Source organism: Salmo trutta, chromosome 5, assembly GCF_901001165.1.
Source record: "Salmo trutta chromosome 5, fSalTru1.1, whole genome shotgun sequence".
NCBI classification, from domain to species: Eukaryota; Metazoa; Chordata; class Actinopteri; order Salmoniformes; family Salmonidae; genus Salmo; species Salmo trutta.
The window spans coordinates 47,946,081-47,968,029 of NC_042961.1; the positions used below are offsets into that span (position 1 = coordinate 47,946,081).

General features: G+C 41.3%; 1 protein-coding gene across 2 annotated transcripts; it reads right to left on the reverse strand.

Moving 5' to 3' along the window:
- Positions 1-863: 863 nt before the first annotated feature.
- On the reverse strand, positions 864-19,876 carry LOC115194319 (uncharacterized). Of its 2 annotated transcripts, none has more exons than XM_029753946.1 (6): positions 19,820-19,876; positions 2,334-2,678; positions 2,135-2,179; positions 1,813-1,941; positions 1,414-1,448; positions 864-1,315 (listed from the first exon to the last, which is right to left on the reverse strand). In XM_029753946.1, the coding sequence occupies exons 1-6, from the start codon at positions 19,860-19,862 to the stop codon at positions 1,196-1,198; spliced, it is 717 nt and encodes a 238-aa protein (XP_029609806.1). In that variant the 5' UTR covers positions 19,863-19,876; the 3' UTR covers positions 864-1,195. The 2 variants fall into 2 exon arrangements, with proteins under 2 accessions (XP_029609806.1, XP_029609805.1); XM_029753945.1 differs by lacking the exon at positions 19,820-19,876 and adding an exon at positions 2,829-2,892.
- Positions 19,877-21,949: the final 2,073 nt, after the last annotated feature.

Sequence of the window (21,949 nt, forward strand, 5' to 3'; positions counted from 1 at the left end):
TTTCAGATGGTGATGTTGATCCATAGATGACAATCCTGGTACTTCTCACCATCATGAGAACTGGAGTTCTCCTCTGCTGTCTGACCATCCTCGTCATCATCTACCTCATCAGGAAATAGATAAAGCTAAGGCCATTATCAATAGACTAAATGTAGTATGTTACTTGCTTTCGCCAAATCCCTGTGTATTCACTTATTGTATAATTATTAATCAATAGCACTGTGAACACTGATACTGACTTAAGTCGTTCTGTTTGAGTGAATTGGTCAGAGATTTTCATGGAAAATAGTTGACGAAACTATTGAGATTACACCCAATTGCAATCTCTACTTTGTATTCTTGTTGAATACTTTAGGTTATGGGAAAGGCTATTAGCTTGTTTGTATTCTTCACATACTTCGCACATCTAACTGAGCGGCAGTGGTCTGGTGTTTATCATCCAGATGAACAGATGAGAGGTGTGAAAAGAGCGTGTGTGGTTTTGATGCACTGAGAGGTGTGGTGAGACCTGAAGGCCAGTCTTCCTGTAGTGCTGGTTGTTTGTCTTCAGCAGAGAGAGGGTGACGCATGAAATGTCTACTGTCTCCATCTCACATTACTGTCAACCACCCGTCAAATCACCCACGCGTTTCTACTTACACATGTCCCGTAGTGTAAAAGTGACCTGGTTATTTTGAGCAGGCACACTCTTAGAAAATCACTCACAGCACAGGAAGTGATGCGTTCCTCACTGGTCCCTCTACCTCAGACCCCAATCATATTCTCCTTATAAGGAAAATAGTTGCCTTTCAGAATAGGGGGCTGTGATCAGTGCAGTGAAGACAGGAAATACTAATGGGCAAATAACATGATAAGCAATCTTGTGACAGTTTTGATTAAACAAACTTTATTAAGTAATCAATGTAATAAAATTGTCCTATGCTTGGTACTTGTTCTTTACGACTAACTAAACAAAGTGATCTAAACTAATTTAAACAGATTAAACTGTTGTGGTTTGAGTCTAACTCCCCCTCTCTGACCACCCCTGTACCACTGAGCTGTGTGGCCCTGAAGTACAAAGCAGAGAAACTACAGAGATATTTACTGATTTACATTTCAATTCATTTGATTTAACTACACATACAATATAGGAAGATTTAAACTTGTATTCAAAGATATGGCAAACCAATTGTCCTCCTCTCCATCCTCCACTTTGTCATCTTGTAGCAGCATACATTACATGGGGGTCCAGCTCCTTCTCTCTTCTTCTCTCCCTCTTCTTCTTCTTGGAGGTGAAATTCAGGGCAGCATAATTCAGTGCATCAGTATCTTGGTTCTGTACATTTGGAAACACCATGAAATACAAATATAATTTAAACTGTTTCTGAATTGCTCATATTTTCAAAATAATGTCACTGAACAAATAGCATTTACCTGGTCATTTTGTGGTTGTCTTTGCGAGTCAGGTCCTGAATATGATATTAACAGAGATGAGAGAAGATATCAACTGATCATTCCATTGTAGTGCGAACATTATAACTTTTACTGACTCAATTCTCAGTATGTCAGGGGTACGCAACACTGTTCCTGCAGTGCCACAGGTATTGCAGGATTTTGTTCCAACTCGGCACCACACCTTCTTAACTAAGCTAATTGATCAGTTCAGTGATTGCCTAAATTGAACACACCTGGTCTTCCATGTTGGTTAAATTAAAACATTATGTTCCTGTGGCTCTCCAGGACCAGGGTTGCCTACTCCTGCAGTATGTCATGTGAAACATTTTCTATATAAGTGTAATTAATAGCAGGCCCCATATTAAATAGGCTCCATACCTGTGTTGAGTCTGTTTGAATCTCGTCTGACCTTGAGGACCAGGATGAGGATGATTATCAGTAGAACAGCAGTTAGAACACCCAGGATCACAACCAATAGGAAGAGCTTCATGGTTCCATCTTCATCTCCTTCAAAATATATTTAAATTAGAATCAGAACTATACAAACTTTTACCCCGTTGGCTACCAATTCAGAATGGAGAATTCTCAGATTGCTATAAAAATTCTGTTGTACTTAATTTTTTTTCTGTGTTACTTTCATGGTACATCATATTAATTCATTTCTGAAAGATTCTCACTTAATATTACAGAATGAACATACCTTTTTCATAGTGCCCTGTAGGGTCCTTGTCATAATCTTTGTGACCTTTAGAACGATTAGGTGAGTTAAATATTCGACTGTTATTCAAACTGTTATACAATAGTATTGTATCTCCAACATGAGTCAAAATTATATCTGATACCTAGGATAATTGTTTGTGCATTTGGTGTCATAGCAGACAATTTATTGAAAAGATTACCTTGGACCTTCAGGACAGTCGCATTGGTGAAGATGAAATAGTTATCCAACATTCCACAGAAGTACAGACCAGAATCAGCTACATCCACCTCTGTGATTCTGAGAAATGTAGTTCTATTGGCGATGAACATTTTCATATGATTACCATGAAATCCATTTTGATGATGAACAGTTGGCAGAGAGCTCCACATAGACGTGATGCACAGGGGTTCTGAGCTGTTGACTTGCTTGAACCAGCCAATGTATCCCATTTTTTTAAGGACATTGATGCACTGCAGGGTGACATTTTCCCCTGAATGGACCACCATTAAGTGTGGCGGAGAGACAGACACAACATGGGTCAGATCTGAGAGAGAGAACGAAAGTTAAGAAAGAGTTGTGAGTAAAACGTATTCTTCATGCACATTACATACACACCTAAACACAGTCACAACTATGTGAGAGTCCAAATCTATTGATGAATCACAAAATCGGAATTGAGGACGTAGTAACTTACAGAAGCTGCAGAGGACGAGAATTGTCACATTTATGCGTTCCATTCTGTGTTTAGATCTACACTGCCAGACCATGAATGAAGGACTGAATCTTCAAATAAGAGAGATGAAAGTCATTTGTGATTATGGGCGGGACATAGTATGACAACCATAGCTGTATACAATGACCACAGATAAAAATGATCTTATCACTAACCACTGATGTTCCACTCTTGCATTTGGTTTAATAGACAGAATGATAAGATATTTTAATTATAGACTGTAGTTTATCATCATGGTTCCCAGAATATCAATTGTAAATACTAAGAATTGATGAAATGTATTCCAACAGACCAGTTAGTCAAACATATTTAGTCAATTTTAATGTAATAACCTTTGAAAAAGGTCTGGACGACAGTAAGTATTCCAAATCCAAATAAACTCAGCAAAAAAAGAAACATCCTCTCACTGTCAACTGCGTTTATTTTCAGCAAACATGTAAATGTTTGTATGAACATGACATAATTCAATAACAGAGACATAAACTTAACAAGTTCCACAGACATGTGACTAACAGAAATTGAATAATGTGTCCCTGAAAAAGTTAGCTACTACTGCTAACTTACAGTCATGTCAAAAAGTGCAGCCAGAGTAAAATCAAAGTAAACTCAGAAAAAAAGAACCATCCTCTCACTGTCAACTGTGTATATTTTCAGCATACTTAACATGTGTAAATATTTGTATGACCATAAGATTCAACAACTGAGACATAAACTGAACAAGTTCCACAGACAAATCCAAAGTCCCTGAACAAATCAAAAGTAACAGTCAATATCTGGTGTGGCCACCAGCTGCATTAAGTACTGCAGTGCATCTCCTCCTCATAGACTGCACCAGATTTGCCAGTTCTTGCTGTGAGATGTTACCCCACTCTTCCACCAAGGCACCTGCAAGTTCCCGGACATTTCTGGGGGGAATGGCTCTAGCCCTCACCCTCCGATCCAACAGGTCCCAGAAGTGATCAATGGGATTGAGATCCAGGCTCTTCGCTGGCCATGGCAGAACACTGACATTCCTGTGTTGCAGGAAATCACGCACAGAACGAGCAGTATGGCTGGTGGCATTGTCATGCTGGAGGGTCACTACAAAATTCTGCTTTAATACGGTTGGATGGCCGGTGCCTTCTATCGAGCTTCTAAGGGCCTAGCCGATGTGGAGCTATCTAGCTACATTTCTTCCCAGAGACAACCAAAGAAAAATCCTGGTTGGACCTTTTTTCTCCTCAGTTTAAACTGTCTTTTTTAACACAAACTGAAGAGATTAAATCAGAATGTCATTGAAAAGAAGAATATAATCAGAATATCATTGAAATATTATTGAATAGATCAAATAGAAATTAAAACTAGATATATATTTCAAATATACAACACTTACTTCATAAATCCTTGGGCCTTCTGAGCTCCCCAATCCTTAAAGGGGAGTGGGTTGTTAAGACAACAATATCTATTCTCTGAAAATAAAGGCCAGGCTTTGGCTAAATTCGGACCTTTAGTGCATTACATTTGAAAGCATAGATCTTAGAAGATAAACACAATAGTGTCAGCCCAACAGGATGTTCAGCTCTGTCCATCCGGTCTCTTGTCATCTGAGTAAGGTCAAGCCACCACAGGGGCACTTATCCTACCTTCAGCATGTCATCGGTGCATACTGTGGAAACCTTGTAATCTGATGAAATGCTAAATGAGATAACGCAGACTATACAATGCATCTCAGAAAGTAAATCAACTCATAGAAGTGTTGTTCTACAGAGGTAGACTTTTCCACTCAAGACACAGGTTTTTAAGAAGATGATAGCTATCAGGATGTTCGCGCCACTGTGCACATTTTTTCTTCTTGGAGAGATGGGTATGTTTTATTTGCTTTTATTATGATGGCATGTTCAACATATATATATATTTTTTACTCAGTCATGTTCAGCCGTAGCCTTCATCAGGGAGTACAATGATACAATTTATTTTGATTTAAACTCAGACGCATTCCAATCTTGTATTTTAATGTATATATAACAGTTAATATATTTGTATAAGATGTCTTTTGTTTAGTTGTAGTTCATGCACAAGCTGGGACTGAGCCCTCAGCTATGCAACAGGAGAGTGGTCTCATGTCAGCCAACGTTGGGGACACAGTGACTTTGCAGTGATTCTATGAAGGCGGCGTGGCCATGCATTTCTCCTGGTACAAGTAACCCTTGGGAGAAAAACCTCAGGTCATCTCAACCATCTATCTATAAGTATGACAAGGGTCTTACATTTTATCACGAGTTCAAGGGTAAACCTTGATTTTTAGTGGAAAGCGGACAAGAAATAAATCACCTCAGCATCTCAGACATGAAAAGCTCAGATTCAGCAATGTACTACTATGGGAGCGCTCACACAAATGTGGTAGAATTTGGAAAAAGAACCATCCTCAATATAAAAGGGACAGTACTGAGAAGAAATGCTTTCAATTACTTAAATATTTTCAGGGAAAATTAGGATTTTAGATAGATAAAGAGTAGTGATGAGTTAGCCTAAGAATTTTTTTTAAGTGTCTTAAAGGAAATATCAGGTATTCTCACAATCTGATGATTCCCTCATTGAGTAAGAGCACTTGCTATGGGGAAGTTGTAGATTGTTAAGAGATTAAATGACATATTTAAACCCTCTTTTCAGATTCATGCTCCAACAGCAAGACAGTTGTAGAGTAGTCTGTGTCTGAGTCAGTCCAGCCAGGAGACACTGTGACTCTGAACTGTACAATGCACACTGAGACCTGGAAAGGAGAACACAGTGTCTATTGGTTCAGACATGGCTCAGGTAGGGCTGTGGCGGTCATGACATTTTTTCAGCAGGTGATTGTCAAGCTGGTCTCACGTTATTTGACTGTTAATTAACATAAACACATTTAGCATCTCCTGGCTTCCACGCACAGACTACAAGCCACTTATCTACATTTTAAAAAAGTCAAATAAATCCATATGATATAGCCTACACCATTTCAATAAATCCATTATTTATTTTTGACAAGTCTAAAGAAACATGATATTAATAAAATTAAGTCTATTTCAGAAGAACAGAATAGCATACTCTGAGTTGTCCTTGTGTTGAGCCCTGACCTGATCCATGCCTTTTGCGGCCAGGGGCCGTTGTGCACTTGGGCTGAGTTTAATAATTATAATTCCCTTCTCCCGTCTGCGTTCCGAAGCACCTCTCACTCACATGGCTCTCAGTCTTTCTTACATGCTACAAGTGAAGACAGAAACATCGGGGACGCAACTGCACGCGTCCTTATCCAATTCCGAGGCATATATTGAAGATATTGGAAGTACCGTCCACATTTACTTTTTGTCAGCCAACAAGATGAGTAGGCCTAATGGACAGCAAAAGCACTAGCCAATGTCAATCTACTTTCCCCCATAGTACAAAAGTTGACCTACAGTGCATTTGGAAAATATTCAGACCCCTTCCCTTTTCCCATATTTTGTTATGTTACAGCCTTATCCTAAAATGTATTAAATAAAATAAAAATACTCATCAATCTACACACAATACCCCATTATGATGAAGTGAAAACAGGTTTTTAGACATTTTTGCAGCATTGAAGGTCACCAAAACACAGTGGACTCCATCATTCTAAATGGAAGTTTGGAACCAACAAGACTGTTCCTAGACCTGTCCACCCCGAATGAACTGAGCAATCGGGGGAGAAGAGCCTTGGTCAGGGAGGTGACCAAGAACCCAATGGTCACTCTGACAGAGCTCCAGAGATCCTTTGTGGAGATGGGAGTACCTTCCAGAAGGACAACCATCTCTGCAGCACTCCACCAATCAGGCCTTTATGGTAGAGTGGCCAGACGGAACCCACTCCTCAGTAAAAGGCACATGACAACCCGGCTTGGAGTTTGCCAAAAGGCACCTAAAGGACTCTCAGACCTTGAGAAGAAAAAAAAATATTGTCTGATTGTCACTCCCATCTAAAGGAGTAGACCAAGGCTCAGCATGCTTAGAGTTCCACATGTTTAATAAATATGAAACTCACCAAACAATACAAATGAAAACGAAGAATGACGTTCTGGGCTGCTCACAGGCAGCTACACAAACTCAAGATTCCACAAAGCACAGGTGGGAAAAGGCTGCCTAAGTATGATTCCTAATCAGAGACAACGATAGACAGCTGCCTCTGATTAGGAACCCTACTCGACCCAAAACAAAGAAATACAAAAACATAGAAAAAGGAACATAGAACGCCCACCCCAGTCACACCCTGGCCTAACCAAAATAGAGAACAAAACCCTCTCTATGGCCAGGGCGTGACACTGATGAAACTTCTCCCGCAGCCACACTTGCATTGTCTTGGCTGTGTGCTTAGGGTTGTTGTCCTGTTAGGGTCCTGTTAGGGAAACATGAAAAGAGGGTGAAATCCGGTAGTTAGTGGGGGGCTGTAATCTATATATCACCTCATTGACCCTCCAGAGTACCTTGAACGGCCCCACAAACCGGGGACTCGGCTTCTTACGGGGCAGGCGGAGTGGGATGTTCCAGGTGGAGAGCCCGACGCAATCAACAGGATGGAACACAGGAGCCTCACTGTGGTGGTGATCCACCTGCTCCTTCTGACGGCTGACGGCGCGCTGGAGCCTCATGTGGGCATCATTCCAGACCTCTTTTGAGCACCTGAACCACTCATCCACCACAGGAGCTTTGGTCTGGCTCGGGGTCCATGGAGCCAGGGCAGGCTGATAACCCAGAACACAGTGGAAGGGAGTCAGCCTGGTGGAGGAGTGAAGTAATGAATTCTGGGCCTATTCCACCCAGGGAAGGAATCCGGCCCACTCATTCTGCCAGTCCTGGCAGTGACTCCTCAGGAACCTCCCCAGCTCCTGGTTCATCCTCTCCACCTGCCAGTTAGATTGAGGCTGGTACCCCATGGTGAGGGTTAGTGGTGCTGTGATGTGCGTAATAGTGCCACATCCCAATGGTTGTTTATCCAGGGCTCGGACCAGAAAATGAGAGGAGAGTGGGTATGTGGTGATGTTCAAGGAGGAGACGAGGGACTGGTTGATAAAATTCCCTGCCGCAGCGGACTCCACTAGAGCTGTGGAGACAACACCTGAGGGACAGCAGCCAGTGAAATAGAAACCAGGAAGGGTGGCAGAAAACGATAATGAAGGAATACTCACACCTAGCCTGGGAGATGGATGATCACGGGGCAGTCCTTCTGTCCTATTGGACTTTGGGTTGGGAAGTACCAGACACCGCCGGAGCTGATACCCCTCCTGCCCGCAATAGGGACACAGAGCGACAGCGCCGGAGACAGCTGGGGCTGTCACGAACAGGTGTGTGACCCCTATCTCCATGGGTTCAGGCTCTGCCCCAGGACGGCCAAAGGAGGAGGTCGAGGGGCACGCCGATGCTCCTGAAGAAGGTTGTCCAGACGGATGGCCATTGCGATGAGCACATCCAGGGAAAGGTTGTCATCCCGGCACGGCAATTCCGTCTGAACCTCCTCGTGCAGTCCTCTTTGGAATTGGGTGCGCAGTGCCGGCTCATTCCATCCACTGGAGGCTGCCACGGTCCGGAAGGTGAGGGCGTACTCCACAGCGGTCTGGGCATCCTGCCGGAGTTGGAGTAGTCGCTCACCTCCCTCTCTGCCCTCCGGTGGATGATCAAAGACCACCCTGAACAGAGCCGTGAACCCCTCGTAGGAACCCAGCTCTTCCTCTCCTCTCTCCCAGACGGCCGTAGCCCACACCAACGCCTGCCCGGTCAGCAGTGAAAGGACCTTGGCAACCTTGGACCTCTCGTGGTGGGGGCTCCCGTCTCCTGAGCAAAATGGAGGGAGCACTGGAGTGGGAAGCAACTGCATTTGGATGGAGTCCCATCAAATTTGTCCAGAAGTGACAGTTGGGCATCTCTGACCTGGGCGGACTGATGGGTAGGCTGGGGGACTGGTTCGCTTGAACGACTCATGGTAGAAGGCCCTCCGCTATTTGAAATTGAATCCTCTCGGGTGGTGTCGAGGTGGTGGATGACGTGGAGGACCTCATCCATAGTCGCACCCAGTTGTGCCATCTGATCGTGGTGTTGGAGGCGTAGGTGTCCCTGGGAGTATTCTATAATGTAGACGCAGGGAGTCATGAAACAAGTGCAGTGTGAGTTAATGATAATGAATATGGAACGAAAACGGAACGAATATGGAACGAAAACAAAAAAAGAGAAGCTTACAAGGAAACATAAACAATACTACCTGATGACTGACAGAACAGATGGTAAGTAATCAAGGTAGTAATGAAGTCCAGGTGTGACTGATTATTTGGTGCAAGTGTGCATACTGACGGTTGCCAGGTGTGCGTAATGATGGTTGCCAGGACGATGGTTAGTAAACCTGCGACGTCGAGCGTTGGAGCGGGGAACGGGAGTAGATGTGACACATGAGGTGTGCGACTATGCTTTGAAAGAGTCGCAAAAAAAAACATGCGCTGTTTGCCTTAAGCTGGGCATCATTCACAAGTGATAGGCTAATATTGTCACCCATCACACTATTCTTGATTTAAAGTTGTCTTTACATATAATAAATAATATATGTGTGAAATTTGTTTTGATTTAGAATGGACCATTATCATGCACCTGTCTCGTAATCTATGCACTTAAATAGCGAATGGAGAATGCTTTTCCCTGTGGTTTATTTTCATGCCAGCCAGGTAGGCTATACTCCTGCTATAAAGAGTAGCAATGTGTTTAATATTAGGAAAGTTGAGAAATAAACAAATATAGTAGGCCTAGCCTATAGAATGCTGATGGGATTCTCCTCTTTTTATTAGAATCCATCAGTTTTCCCACACAATTGCATAGGCTACAGAAACATTGCGCAACATGAGCTCATGGGATCTCATGAAGTGTTTGATTAGATTTTCGATTACATTTGCATTCATGTCAGAGTTATTAGAGGCACAATAGAGTACAGACTACCAGACAGTTAGCAAGTTTGGTAGACCATCAGCAGAATCAGAGCTTGGAGAAGCCTAATTACCGTGACTAAATGGTAATGTTGAATTTGACTGCCGTCATGATTCATGACTGCCGTTGTGGCAGTAATATGGTCACCGTAAGTAACAGCCCTAGGTTCAGGAGAATCCAGTCCAGGAATCATTTATACCCATGGAGACAGGAGTGATAAGTGTGAGAAGAGCCCTAAGGCTGGGTCTCCTACACAGAGCTGTGTCTACAACCTCCCCAAGATGTAAACCTCTCATGCTCCTCTGTTAAAATTACATAAACGTTACATTTACTGTAGATACACAGGTAGTTCTTGTAAAAGACAATGTGTTCTCAATGACTTACCTGATGAAATAAAGGCAAATTAAAATACATTCTATTACACTGTAATAACCACTTCTGTATAATAGAACACATGTCATTCTTTCAGGTGGTGATATTCAGAGGATATGAGGATCCTTGTCCTCTTCTCCATCATAAGAACTGGATTTCTCCTCTGCTGTCTGACCATCTTCTTCATCTACCTCATCAGGAAATAGATTAATTCAATGATTCAGTTTCTCAATCCTTTAGCTGTTACAAATACAAATGTGTTTTACTGTCTTTCAAATGTTTCAGTGCTCGTCAGCTTCAGTGAAATATTGTAAAACTAAAACTCCCATATGTCAGCCTTTTGATATGTTGATGATGCAGATATTGCTGTTCAGATGTTCAATAAAAAAATTCATACAGTATGAAATGTGGGTGAAGTGTCCTTGGTCAACCTTAATTAGAATACAAATCATATATTTTTTGTGTATTATTGTTTTCCATTCATACATGATATAATATTAATGTCATTTATATATGCCATTATACAACGGGTGGGTCTAATACTGAATGCTGATTGGTTAAAAGCGCATTCCAGACGGTGTTTATTCCACAAGTTACCACCTGCTAAATCTATGAAATTAAAATACCTATTTACTCTGTTCCATCTGACTGCACAATCCACTGTCTCATCAGCCTAGCCGGGCTATTTATAAACTTATAAACTTCATCTCTAGTATAAAAAACATCTAGATATTAGCTCACATTTCTTTTACACTAACTGCTTATTTTTCTTTTACACTGTTTTCAACAGTGGAGAATTGAATTAACCTTGCTGTCTGTCTCTCCGACACTTGCAACATTGTTTCAATATTCAAATTCGATCTCCAGCTGTCCCATAGTAATGAGCATGTAGCGAGTCGGGAAGAGACAGACAGGCAGGCAGCTTTTCTCAGCCAGTGGAAATCATGAATCATTAAGCAACATTTTTATGGATATATATAAAGAAATCTCAATTGAAAGAAGGTAAAACGAAACGAAGTGAAGCTAGTTTGCAGTCTTTCCAGCTTAAGTTTGAAGTGATTATTTTAGCTGTGTTGTTGGCTATCTCCTCTGATCACCAGGAACGCACAATCCCTCCATCAGTGATCAGACTGTCCGCAATAGGCTGAGAGAGGCTGGACTGAAGGCTTGTAGGCCTGTTGTAAGGCAGGTCCTCACCAGACATCACAGGCAACAACGTCGCCTATGGGCACAAACCCACCGTCTCTGGACCAGACAGGTCTGGCAAAAAGTGCTCTTCACTGACGAGTTGTGGGTTTGTCTCACCAGGGGTGATGGTCGGATTCGCGTTTATCGTAGAAGGAATGAGCGTTACACCAAGGCCTGTATTCTGGAGGGGGATTGATTTGGAGGTGGAGGGTCTGTCATGGTCTGGAGCAGTGTGTCACAGCATCATCGGACTGAGCTTGTTGTCATTGTAGGCAATCTCAACGTTGTGTGTTACACAACCTCCTCCCTCATGTGGTACCCTTCCTGCAGGCTCATCCTGACATGACTCTCCAGCATGACAATGCCACCAGCCATACTGCTCGTTCTGTGCGTGATTTCCTGCAAGACAGGAATGTCAGTGTTCTGCCATGGTCAGCGAAGAGCCCGGATCTCAATCCCATTGAGCACGTCTGAGACCTGTTGGATCGGAGGGTGAGGGCTAGGGCCATTCCCCACAGAAATGTCCGGGAACTTTCAGGTGCCTTGGTGGAAGAGTGGGGTAACATCTCACAGCAAGAACTGGCAAATCTGCTGCAGTCCATGAGGAGGAGATGCACAGCAGTACTTAATGCAGCTGGTGGCCACACCAGATACTGACTGTTACTTTTGATTTGTTCAGGGACTTTTGATTTGTCTGTGGAACTTGTTCAGTTTATGTCTCAGTTGTTGAATCTTATGGTCATACAAATATTTACACATGTTAAGTATGCTGAAAATATACACAGTTGACAGTGAGAGGACGGTTCTTTTTTTCTGAGTTTACTTGGATTTTACTCTGGCTGCACTTTTTGACATGACTGTAAGTTAGCAGTAGTAGCTAGCAAGCAAGGGTTAAGAACGTTGCCAGCCAGTATTGCAATGGAACATTTAGAACGAACGACTGGTTCGCGTCCATAGATACAGAACAAAAACCCTGAACTACCAGCCGTGCTTGGATAGCAACCCTAGATTTGTGTCGGGACTGTAGAAATTATGTTTTAATGAAAATGTCAATAATTATTTGAATATGTTGGTAACTACATATTAATTAAGTGATAATGCTCTCGAAGCCGGTGTTTGGAGCATATATTGGCACGGTTTGCAACAACATCCATGCCAAAATATCCTCCAAACACCGGCTTCTCTGGCATTATCACTTAATTAATAGATAATATATTTTCTATTGGGCATGACAACGATAAACTTTAGAACACTACTTACGTTTTTGCAGAGCTCTCCTCCACAAGATTGTCAGGAGAATGTTTGTTACTATCAGGATAATAATGATAACAACCAGAACCAATGATATGTAGTTCAGAAATTGAAAAATGTCACACCCTGATCTGTTTCACCTGTTTTTGTGATTGTCTCCACCCCCCTCTAGGTGTCGCCCATCCTCCCCATTATCCCCTGTGTATTTATACCTGTGTTCTCTGTTTCTCTGTTGCCAGTTTCGTCAAGCCTATCAGCGGTTTTCCCTCTGTTCATCTCTCGATTGTTCCTGTTTTCTAGTTTTCACGGTTTTGACCTTTTCTGTCTGCCCTGAGCCTGCCTGCCGTCTTGTACTTTACCCCACCTATCTGGATTACTGACCTCTGCCTACCCTGAACCTGAGTCTGCCTGCTGTCCTGTACCTTTGCCCCCACCTATCTGGATTACTGACCCATGCCTGCCCTTGACCCGTCTTTTGCCTGCCCCTGTTGGATTAATAAACTGTTGTTAATTTGACGTTGTCTGCATCTGGGTCTTACCTGAAATGCGATAAAAATCCATACAATTACAATTAATTTATAAGGTTGCTGACCAGAAACACAAACATCTGATATTGGAAACATATTTTCTACTCAATATTTTTTGTCTTCCAATCTCCTCCCATTTCTACACTGACCTTGAATCATGAGAGCACCAGTTCCAAAATAGCATTCATTATACCAGAATATTCCACAGTGAAACAAGCAAACGCTAGCAAGAGAAGTACACCAACTACAATACCTCTCTTGCCAATTGGCCTGGACCATTTGTCGACACAGGAGCCCTGCCGATCCATCACGACTGGTTTGCTGATGTATTTCGGCCGATGTGCTCTCAACCAGCCTCTGCGTTGTTGATGTCGGTGAGAACCCAGCTACTAGCCCTGGGCCCGCTAGCTGTCTGAGCGCCGTGTCTCCCGCTCGCCTAGCGTAGTGACGACTGCCGAGCAGCTCCCTGTTTCGTCCATTGCTGCTTATTGGACCCTATGATCACTCGGCTACACAGCTGATGCCTACTGGAAAGTTCATTAACACGGTACTTCATTTTGTTTATCTGTCAGCCCCAGCCTCAAACTCAGGCCCTGTGTGTAGCCTACCGACCCTCTCTGCCCATTCATCACCATTTACCCGTTGTTGTTGTCTTAGCTGTTTACCCGTTGTTGTCTTAGCCCTCCCAATCAACACCTGTGATTGCTTTATGCCTCCCTCTAATGTCAATATGCCTTGTATTCTGTTGTTTAGGGTAGCTCTCATTGCTTTGTTTTACTGCGGAGCACCCAGTCCCGCTCTGCATGCCTCGGTTAGCTCCCTTGTCCCACCCCCCACAATTGCGGAGACCACACCTAGCTTAACTGGCTCTACAGGTTCTACAGTGACACCATTGTGAGGATCCTGACTGGTTGCATCACTGCCTGGTATGGCAACTGCTCAGCCTCCGATGTAAGAGGTTAACAAGAAGTTAAGCTTTTAAACGATGTAATTAGCATGTGACGTTCAGAACTTGCATACCCCCGCAAACTTCTGGTGAATTTACTAAATTACTCACGATAAACGTTCACAAAAAACATAACAATTATTTTAAGAATTATAGATACAGAACTCCTTTATGCACTCGCTATGTCCGATTTTAAAATAGCTTTTCGGTGAAAGCACATTTTGCAATATTCTGAGTAGATAGCCCGGCATCACAGGGCTAGCTATTTTGACACCCACCAAGTTTAGCCCTCACCAAAGTCAGATTTACTATAAGACAAATGTTATTACCTTTGGTGTTCTTCGTCAGAATGCACTCCCAGGACTTCTACTTCAATAACAAATGTTGGTTTGGTTCAAAATAATCCATAGTTATGTTCAAATATCCTCTGTTTTGTTCGTGCGTTCAAGACACTATCCGAAAGGGTAAAGAAGGGTGACGCGCCCGACGCGTTTCGTGACAAAAAAATTCTAAATATTCCATTACCGTACTTCGAAGCATGTCAACCGCTGTTTAAAATCAATCTATGCCATTTTTCTTGTAAAAAAGCGATAATATTCTGACCAGGAAACCGTGTTTTAGTTCAAAGAGAGAGAAAATAAAACATGGGGTCGCCTCGTGCACGCGCTTCAGTCTCATTGTCCTCTGATAGACCACTTACCAAAGGCGCTAATGTTTTTCAGCCAGGGGCTGCAAAGACACCATTCAGCTTTTTCCCGGGTTCTGAGAGCCTATGGGAGCCGTAGGAAGTGTCACGTTACAGCAAAGATCCTAAGTTTTCAATAAAGAAAGTCAAGAAGCCCAAGGAATGGTCAGAGAGGGCACTTCCTGTACAGAATCTTCTCAGGTTTTTGCCTGCCATATGAGTTCTGTTATACTCACAGACAACATTCAAACAGTTTTAGAAACGTTAGGGTGTTTTCTATCCAAAGCCAATAATTATATGCATATTCTAGTTTCTGGGCAGTAGTAATAACCAGATTAAATCAGGTACGTTTTTTATCCGGCCGTGTAAATACTGCCCCCTAGCCCTAACAGGTTAACAAACTATGGTTTGGGCAAGTCGGTTAGGACATCTACTTTGTGCATGATACATGTCATTTTTCCAACAATTGTTTACAGACAGATTATTTCACTTATAATTCACTGTATCACAATTCCAGTGGGTCAGAAGTTTACATACACTAAGTTGACTGTGCCTTTAAACAGCTTGGAAAATTCCAGAAAATGATGCCATGGCTTTAGAAGCTTCTGGTAGGCTAATTGACATAATTTGAATCAATTGGAGGTGTACCTGTGGATGTATTTCAAGGCCTACCTTCAAAGTCAGTGCTTCTTTGCTTGACATGATTGGAAAATCAAAACAAATCAGCCAAGACCTTAGAAAAAAATTGTGGACCTCCACAAGTCTGGTTCATCCTTGGGAGCAATTTCCAAACACCTGTACAAACAATGGTACACAAGTATAAACACAATACGACCACGCAGCGGTCATACCGCTCAGGAAGGAGATGCGTATTTTCTCCTAGAGATGAACGTACTTTGGTGCGAAAAGTGCAAATCAATCCCAGAACAACAGCAAAGGACCTTGTGAAGATGCTGGAGGAAACAGGTACAAAGTATCTATATCCACAGTAAAATGAGTCCTATATCGACATAACCTGAATGGCCGCTCAGCAAGGAAGAAGCCATTGCTCCAAAACATCCATAAAAAAAGCAGTTGGCATTGTGCAGGTGTCCCAAACCCCAGGTGTCCAACATACAGTATCATTGTATATCATGCATTCAATTAAATTCATCTGTATTATGGTTTAGATGTGGCAGACAGAGAGAGAGAGAGAGAGAGTGTCACGTCCTGACCATAGTAAGATGTTATTTTCTATGGTAGAGTAGGTCAGTGTGGGACAGGGGGTGTTTTGTGTTTTTCTATGTTTTGTATATCTATGTTTAGGTTCTAGGTTTTCTATTTCTATGTTTTTTGGGGATGATCTCCAATTAGAGGCCCTCATTGTCTCTAATTGGAGATCATACTTAAGTAGTTTTTTTTTCCACCTGTGGTTGTGGGTAGTTATCTTCTGTTTAGTTTTCTATACCTGAACTGTGCGCTTTCGTTTACCCTTTGTTATTTTTTCTTTAGTGTTCTAAGTGAAAATAAATATTCATCATGAGCAATCAACACGCTGCGCTTTGGTCCCCTCTCTACGACAGCCGTTACAGAGAGGTGTGTTGAGAACAGAGAGCGATAGAGAGATGTGACCTATATATTATTAGATTATATAATGACCTATAAATCATATATTATATAATTTGACATTTGAAATGTCTTTATTATTTTAGAACTTTTGTAAGTGTTATGTTGACTCTTCATTTTTGTTTATTTCACTTTTGTTTATGATCTATTTCACTTGCTTTGACAATGTAAACATATGTTTCCCATGCCAATCAATCCCCTTTAATTCAATTGAAATGAGAGAGAGAGCGAGTGGTGTGAAGAGAACAGAGAGAGCGTGAGAGAGCAAGAGAAAGAGAGACAGAGAGATTTCAGTGTTGTGAGAGCTGATAGCTCCAGGTCAGTCTTCCTGTGGTTCAGGTTGCTCGTCTTCAGCAGAGAGAGAGAATGAGATGAGTTTACCACAGTGGAAAATAACTAGGCCTATCAGTGTTGCTATTATACGCACCAAGTAGCCCAAAAAATGTTTGCACTCAATTTTTTTATTTATTGGTTATTTCCCTTTAAATATACAGTACAGTACACTACCACAAGTATGAGTTTGGTTAAAAGCTCCCCAGTTTCTGGCAGTTCTGTCCCAGTTTGTGTCCTAAATCTTATTTAACAGCAGATACTTATATAACAGCTGCAATATCGAGAGCATCCTGACTGGTTGCATCACGGCCTGGTACGGCAATTGCTCGGCCTCCGACCGCAACTCCTGCCATCCAGGACCTCAACACCAGGCGGTGTCAGAGGAAGGCCCTAAAAATTGTCAAAAACCCCAGCCACCCTAATCATAGACTGTTCTCTCTACTAAGTCTAGGACCAAAAGGCTTCTCAACAGCTTTTACCCCCAATTCATAAGACTCATGAACAGTTAATCAAATGACTACCTGGACTATTTGCATTGTGACCCCCCCCCCCCCAACCTCTCTTTACACTGCTGCTACTCTCTGTTTACCATATATGCATTGGCACTTTAATTATACATTCATGAACACAACCAGATTTGAGACTGGGACGGAGGTTCACCTTCCAGCAGAACAATGACCCTAAGCATACTGCTAAAGCAACACTCAAGTAGTTTAAGGGGAACATTTAAATATCTTGGAATGGCCTAGTCAAAGCCCAGAACTCAATCCAATTGAGAATCTGTGGTATGACTTAAAGATTGCTAAACACCAGTCGAACCCATCCAACTTGAAGGAGCTGGAGCAGTTTTGCCTTGAATAATGGGCAAAAGGTGGCTCTACAAATTATTGCCTTTGGGGGAGGTGAATAGTTATACACACTCAAGTTCTGTTTTTTTGTCTTATTTCCTGTTTGTTTCACAATAAATATTTGGCATCTTCAAAGTGGTAGGCATGTTGTGTAAATCAAATGATACAACCCCCCCAAAAAAATCAATTTTAATTCCAGGTTGTAAGGCAACAAAATAGGAAAAATACCAAGGGGGTGAGTACCACTCCATATTTACAAGCATAGCAAATAGATAGGAACTTTCACTAACTGGCCGAGTTACAGTGTAGATTTAAATCTGCTTGAAAATCTATGGCAAGACCTGAAAATTGTTGTATAGAAATTATCAACAACCAATTTGACAGAGCTTGATGAATTAGAAAATAATAATTGGCAAATGTTGACCAATGCAGGTGTGGAAAGCGCTTAGTGACTTAACCAGAAATACTCACAGCTGTAATCGCTGCCAAAGGTGATTCTAACATGTATTGACTCAGGGGGTTGAATACGTACCGAATCAAGTTATGTTAGTGTTTATTTTTCTGAATTTTTTTACAAATGTCCGAATTTTTCTTCCGCTTTGACATTAAAGTATTTTGTGTAGACCGTTAATAAATAAAGACAATTAAATAAATTTCTATCCCACTTTGTAACAAAACAAAATGTGGAAAAAAGTCAAGGGGTGTGAATACTTTCTGAAAGAACTGTACAACCCTCAGTGCATCAAAACAACACATGTTCTATCCACACCTCTATCTGTTTATCTGGATGATAAACACCAGACAAGACCTTTGCTGCTCAATTAGATGTTCAAACTATGTATGTAAAAAATACTAACAATGAGCTAAAACATTTAAATTCCCAAAAGCATTCAACAAGTCGAAAATATGCAGATACTTTTTAAAAACTTTATTTATACATTTGTCAACTCTTCCTTCATGAAAACCTCTATCACAGCTGACACATGCCCTCAAAACATAACTTCAGTCACTGTCCATGTTCACAGTTCTATGTATTAATGCTTACATACAACAGGTGCATATACAGTGCTTGGCGGAGACACCTGAAACCCCACCTCTTTAAGGAATACCTGGGATAGGATAAAGTAATCCTTCTAACCCCCCCCCCCTTTAAAAGATTTAGATGCACTATTGTAAAGTGGTTGTTCTACTGGATATTATAGGTGAATGCACCAATTTGTAAGTCGCTCTGGATAAGAGCGTCTGCTAAATGACTTAAATGTAAATGTTAAATGTAAATGTTGGCGAAAGCAAGTTTCATACTGCATATATTGTATTGATATTGGCCTGAGCTTTATCTATTTCCTGGTGGTGTAGATGATGATTAAGATGGTCAGACAGCAGAAGAGAACTGCAGTTCTAATGATGGAGAGAAGGACCAGGATTCTCATCTGTGGATCAGCATCTGAAATGATACAAATTCTCAGGCCAGGTTGATATAAGATGCTGTTTATTTCTAATCTGTGGTACTTTCGTGGTACATCATATCAATTAATTTCTGTTATATTCTCACTTAAAATTACAGAATGAACATACCTTTTTCATAGTGCTCTGTAGGGTCCTTGTCATAATCTTTGTGACCTTTTGAACAATTAGGTGAGTTAAATATTCTACTGTTATTCAAACTGTAGTATGATAGTGTCGTATCTCCAACAGAAGTCAAAATTATATCTGATACCTAGGATTTGTGCATTTGGTGTCATAGCAGACAATTTATTGAAAAGATTACCTTGGACCTTCAGGACAGTCGCGTTGGTGAAGATGAAATAGTTATCCAACATTCCACAGAAGTACAGACCAGAATCAGCTACATCCACCTCTGTGATTCTGAGAAAGGTAGTTCTATTGGCGATGAACATTTTCATATGATTACCATGAAATCCATTTTGATGATGAACAGTTGGCAGAGAGCTCCACATAGACGTGATGCACAGGGGTTCTGAGCTGTTGACTTGCTTGAACCAGGCAATGTGTCCCATTTTTTTAAGGACATTGATGCACTGCAGGGTGACATTTTCCCCTGAACGGACCACCATTAAGTGTGGCGGAGAGACAGACACAATATGGGTCAGATCTGAAAGAGAGAACAAAAGTTACGGGAGAGTTGTGAGTAAAACGTATTCTTCATGCACATTACATACACACCTTTTTCACAGTCACAACTATGTGAGAGACCAAATCTATTGATGAATCACAAAATCTGAACTATAGATACAGTAACTTACAGAATCCGTAGAGGACGAGAGCTGGTATATACATGCGTTCCATTCTGTGTTTAGATTTACACTGCCAGACCATGAAGGAAGGACTGAATCTTCAAATAAGAGAGATGAAAGTCATTTGTGATTATGGGAGGGACATAGAATGACAACCATAGCTGTATACAATGACCACAGATAAAAACAATATTTCACCAACCACTGATGTTCCACTCTTGTATTTGGTTTGATAGAGAGAATGATAAGATATTTTAATTATAGGTTGTGGTTTATCATCAGAAAGTGTTGCAGAATTTTAAATAGTCAGAATTGATCAAACGTATTTCAAGAAACCAGTTAGTTAATTTTAAGGTAATAACCGTGAAAAGGGTCTGGATGACAGTAAATATTCCAAATCTAAATCTGTTCTCACTGGGAGAATCCCCTCACTGTTGTGTTTATTTATTTTAGTGGGTGGAAGGACCTCCTGGAGTGGGTAACTATTGGCTGGCATTGGTGGTGGTTGGCCAATAGGGGGAACTCTTCTTACTGCACCTATAGATCAATGAATTTAGGAACTCCTGCGATTGCCAGGAGCAGTGGCTTGTACTTCACCCATAGTATACCTTATAGCCAGTGGCGTACCCTGGCTTTTGGACCTAGGCCTTCAGAGAGGTAAAAAAATCTTCCAAAACATCATACCAAACTGAAAATCAAGAAAAACAGAGACAGCACCCGCACTAACGTTAGCAGCAACAGCCATGTTGCTTACACAATCTATGGTAGCCTTACACCGTCACTATCACCAAAAGAGACAACAGTGACACATGAAAGGATGTGAGTTTGACAGGCCCGTGATGCTTAAAGGACAACGACCGTAATACCAGCTCACTCCATGTAGGACAGCGCACTTTCTGTAAAACACTTAGACTGATAGAAAGGCAGCAGTCACACACAGCATGATGTTATAGAATAAGCAGTCCATTCACTAGGACATAATAAGCCAGTAGGTCTCAATCATCAGAACACAAAAACACAACCATTAGGCTAAGCATTTCCCAATCAAAATGTACAACTATTACTTCCCATTGCAAACATCGTTATCACATTAAGCACACACACTAACCATTGATCTAGTGGTTCAATTTAATAATGTTTCACACGTATAACACATTATTTTCAAAGTGATAGCTAACAACAGCAAGTGAGCTGCAATAAAAAAAAACAGTTCCACGCACCAGATAATGATAATTTGAAACAACTTCTTGTTGAAAGTTAATCTCGAAAAGGATGAAGCTAACAATTTAGCATCAACATCTTCTTAAATAACACCTGCAACAGCAGCCGCCGCACACTAGCCTACAACAAAAACAAGCTCGTTAGACTGTGGCAAAACTACTGCTTGCTATTGTTCGGTGACCTGTTGGCCTTCAATAATGGCAGAAGTTTCCATACGTTTTTGTAAAAATGGTCCCACCCATTACAAGTCAAAATGTGATTGGTTGATTCCACTGTCACTCCAAAAATCTACTCTAATATGGTTGAATGGCAGGTGCCTTCTATCAAGCTTCAGATGGCATTGCCAATGTTAAGCTATCTAGCAACATTTCTCCCCAGAGACAAACCAAGAGAAATCCTGATTATATATTTTTCTCCTCAGTTGTAAGGCAAAAGGTGGCTACTTTGAAGAATCTCAACTACAAAATATATTTTGTTTTGTTTAACACTTGTTTGGTTACTACATGATTCCATATGTGTTATTTCATAGTTTTGGATGTCTTCACTATTATTCTACAATGTTAGAAAATAGTAAAAACAGAGAAAAACACTTGAATGAGCAGGTGTGTCCAAACTTTTGACTGGTACTGTATATACAGTATATTATATCTATGAGGTAGCAGGTTTTGAAACATACCCTCCATGTCATTCACTTTTTTTCACAGAACGCATAGCCCATCGTTGATTATCCCTTACATATATATCTATGAGGTATGTAGAGTCAGAAACCTCTTGATGCTGGGTAAGTCTTCTTTTCTAATGGTGGGATGGGTTTCTGACTGATGGAGCCTGACACACAATAAGCTAAACAACTATTAATTTTAATCCTATTGTATCTGTGGTAACAGAGATGTACTTTAGAGAGGAAACAGAGATGTA

Excerpts from the sequence above, each read along its gene's own strand:
- LOC115194319 (XM_029753946.1), bottom strand. The coding sequence starts at position 19,862 with ATGGAACGCATGTATATACCAGCTCTCGTCCTCTACGGATTCT. Across the intron at positions 2,180-2,333 it reads GACTGTCCTGAAGGTCCAAG|GTCACAAAGATTATGACAAG; the intron begins GTAATCTTTTCA and ends ATCGTTCTAAAG. Across the intron at positions 1,449-1,812 it reads TTCAAACAGACTCAACACAG|GACCTGACTCGCAAAGACAA; the intron begins GTATGGAGCCTA and ends TATCATATTCAG.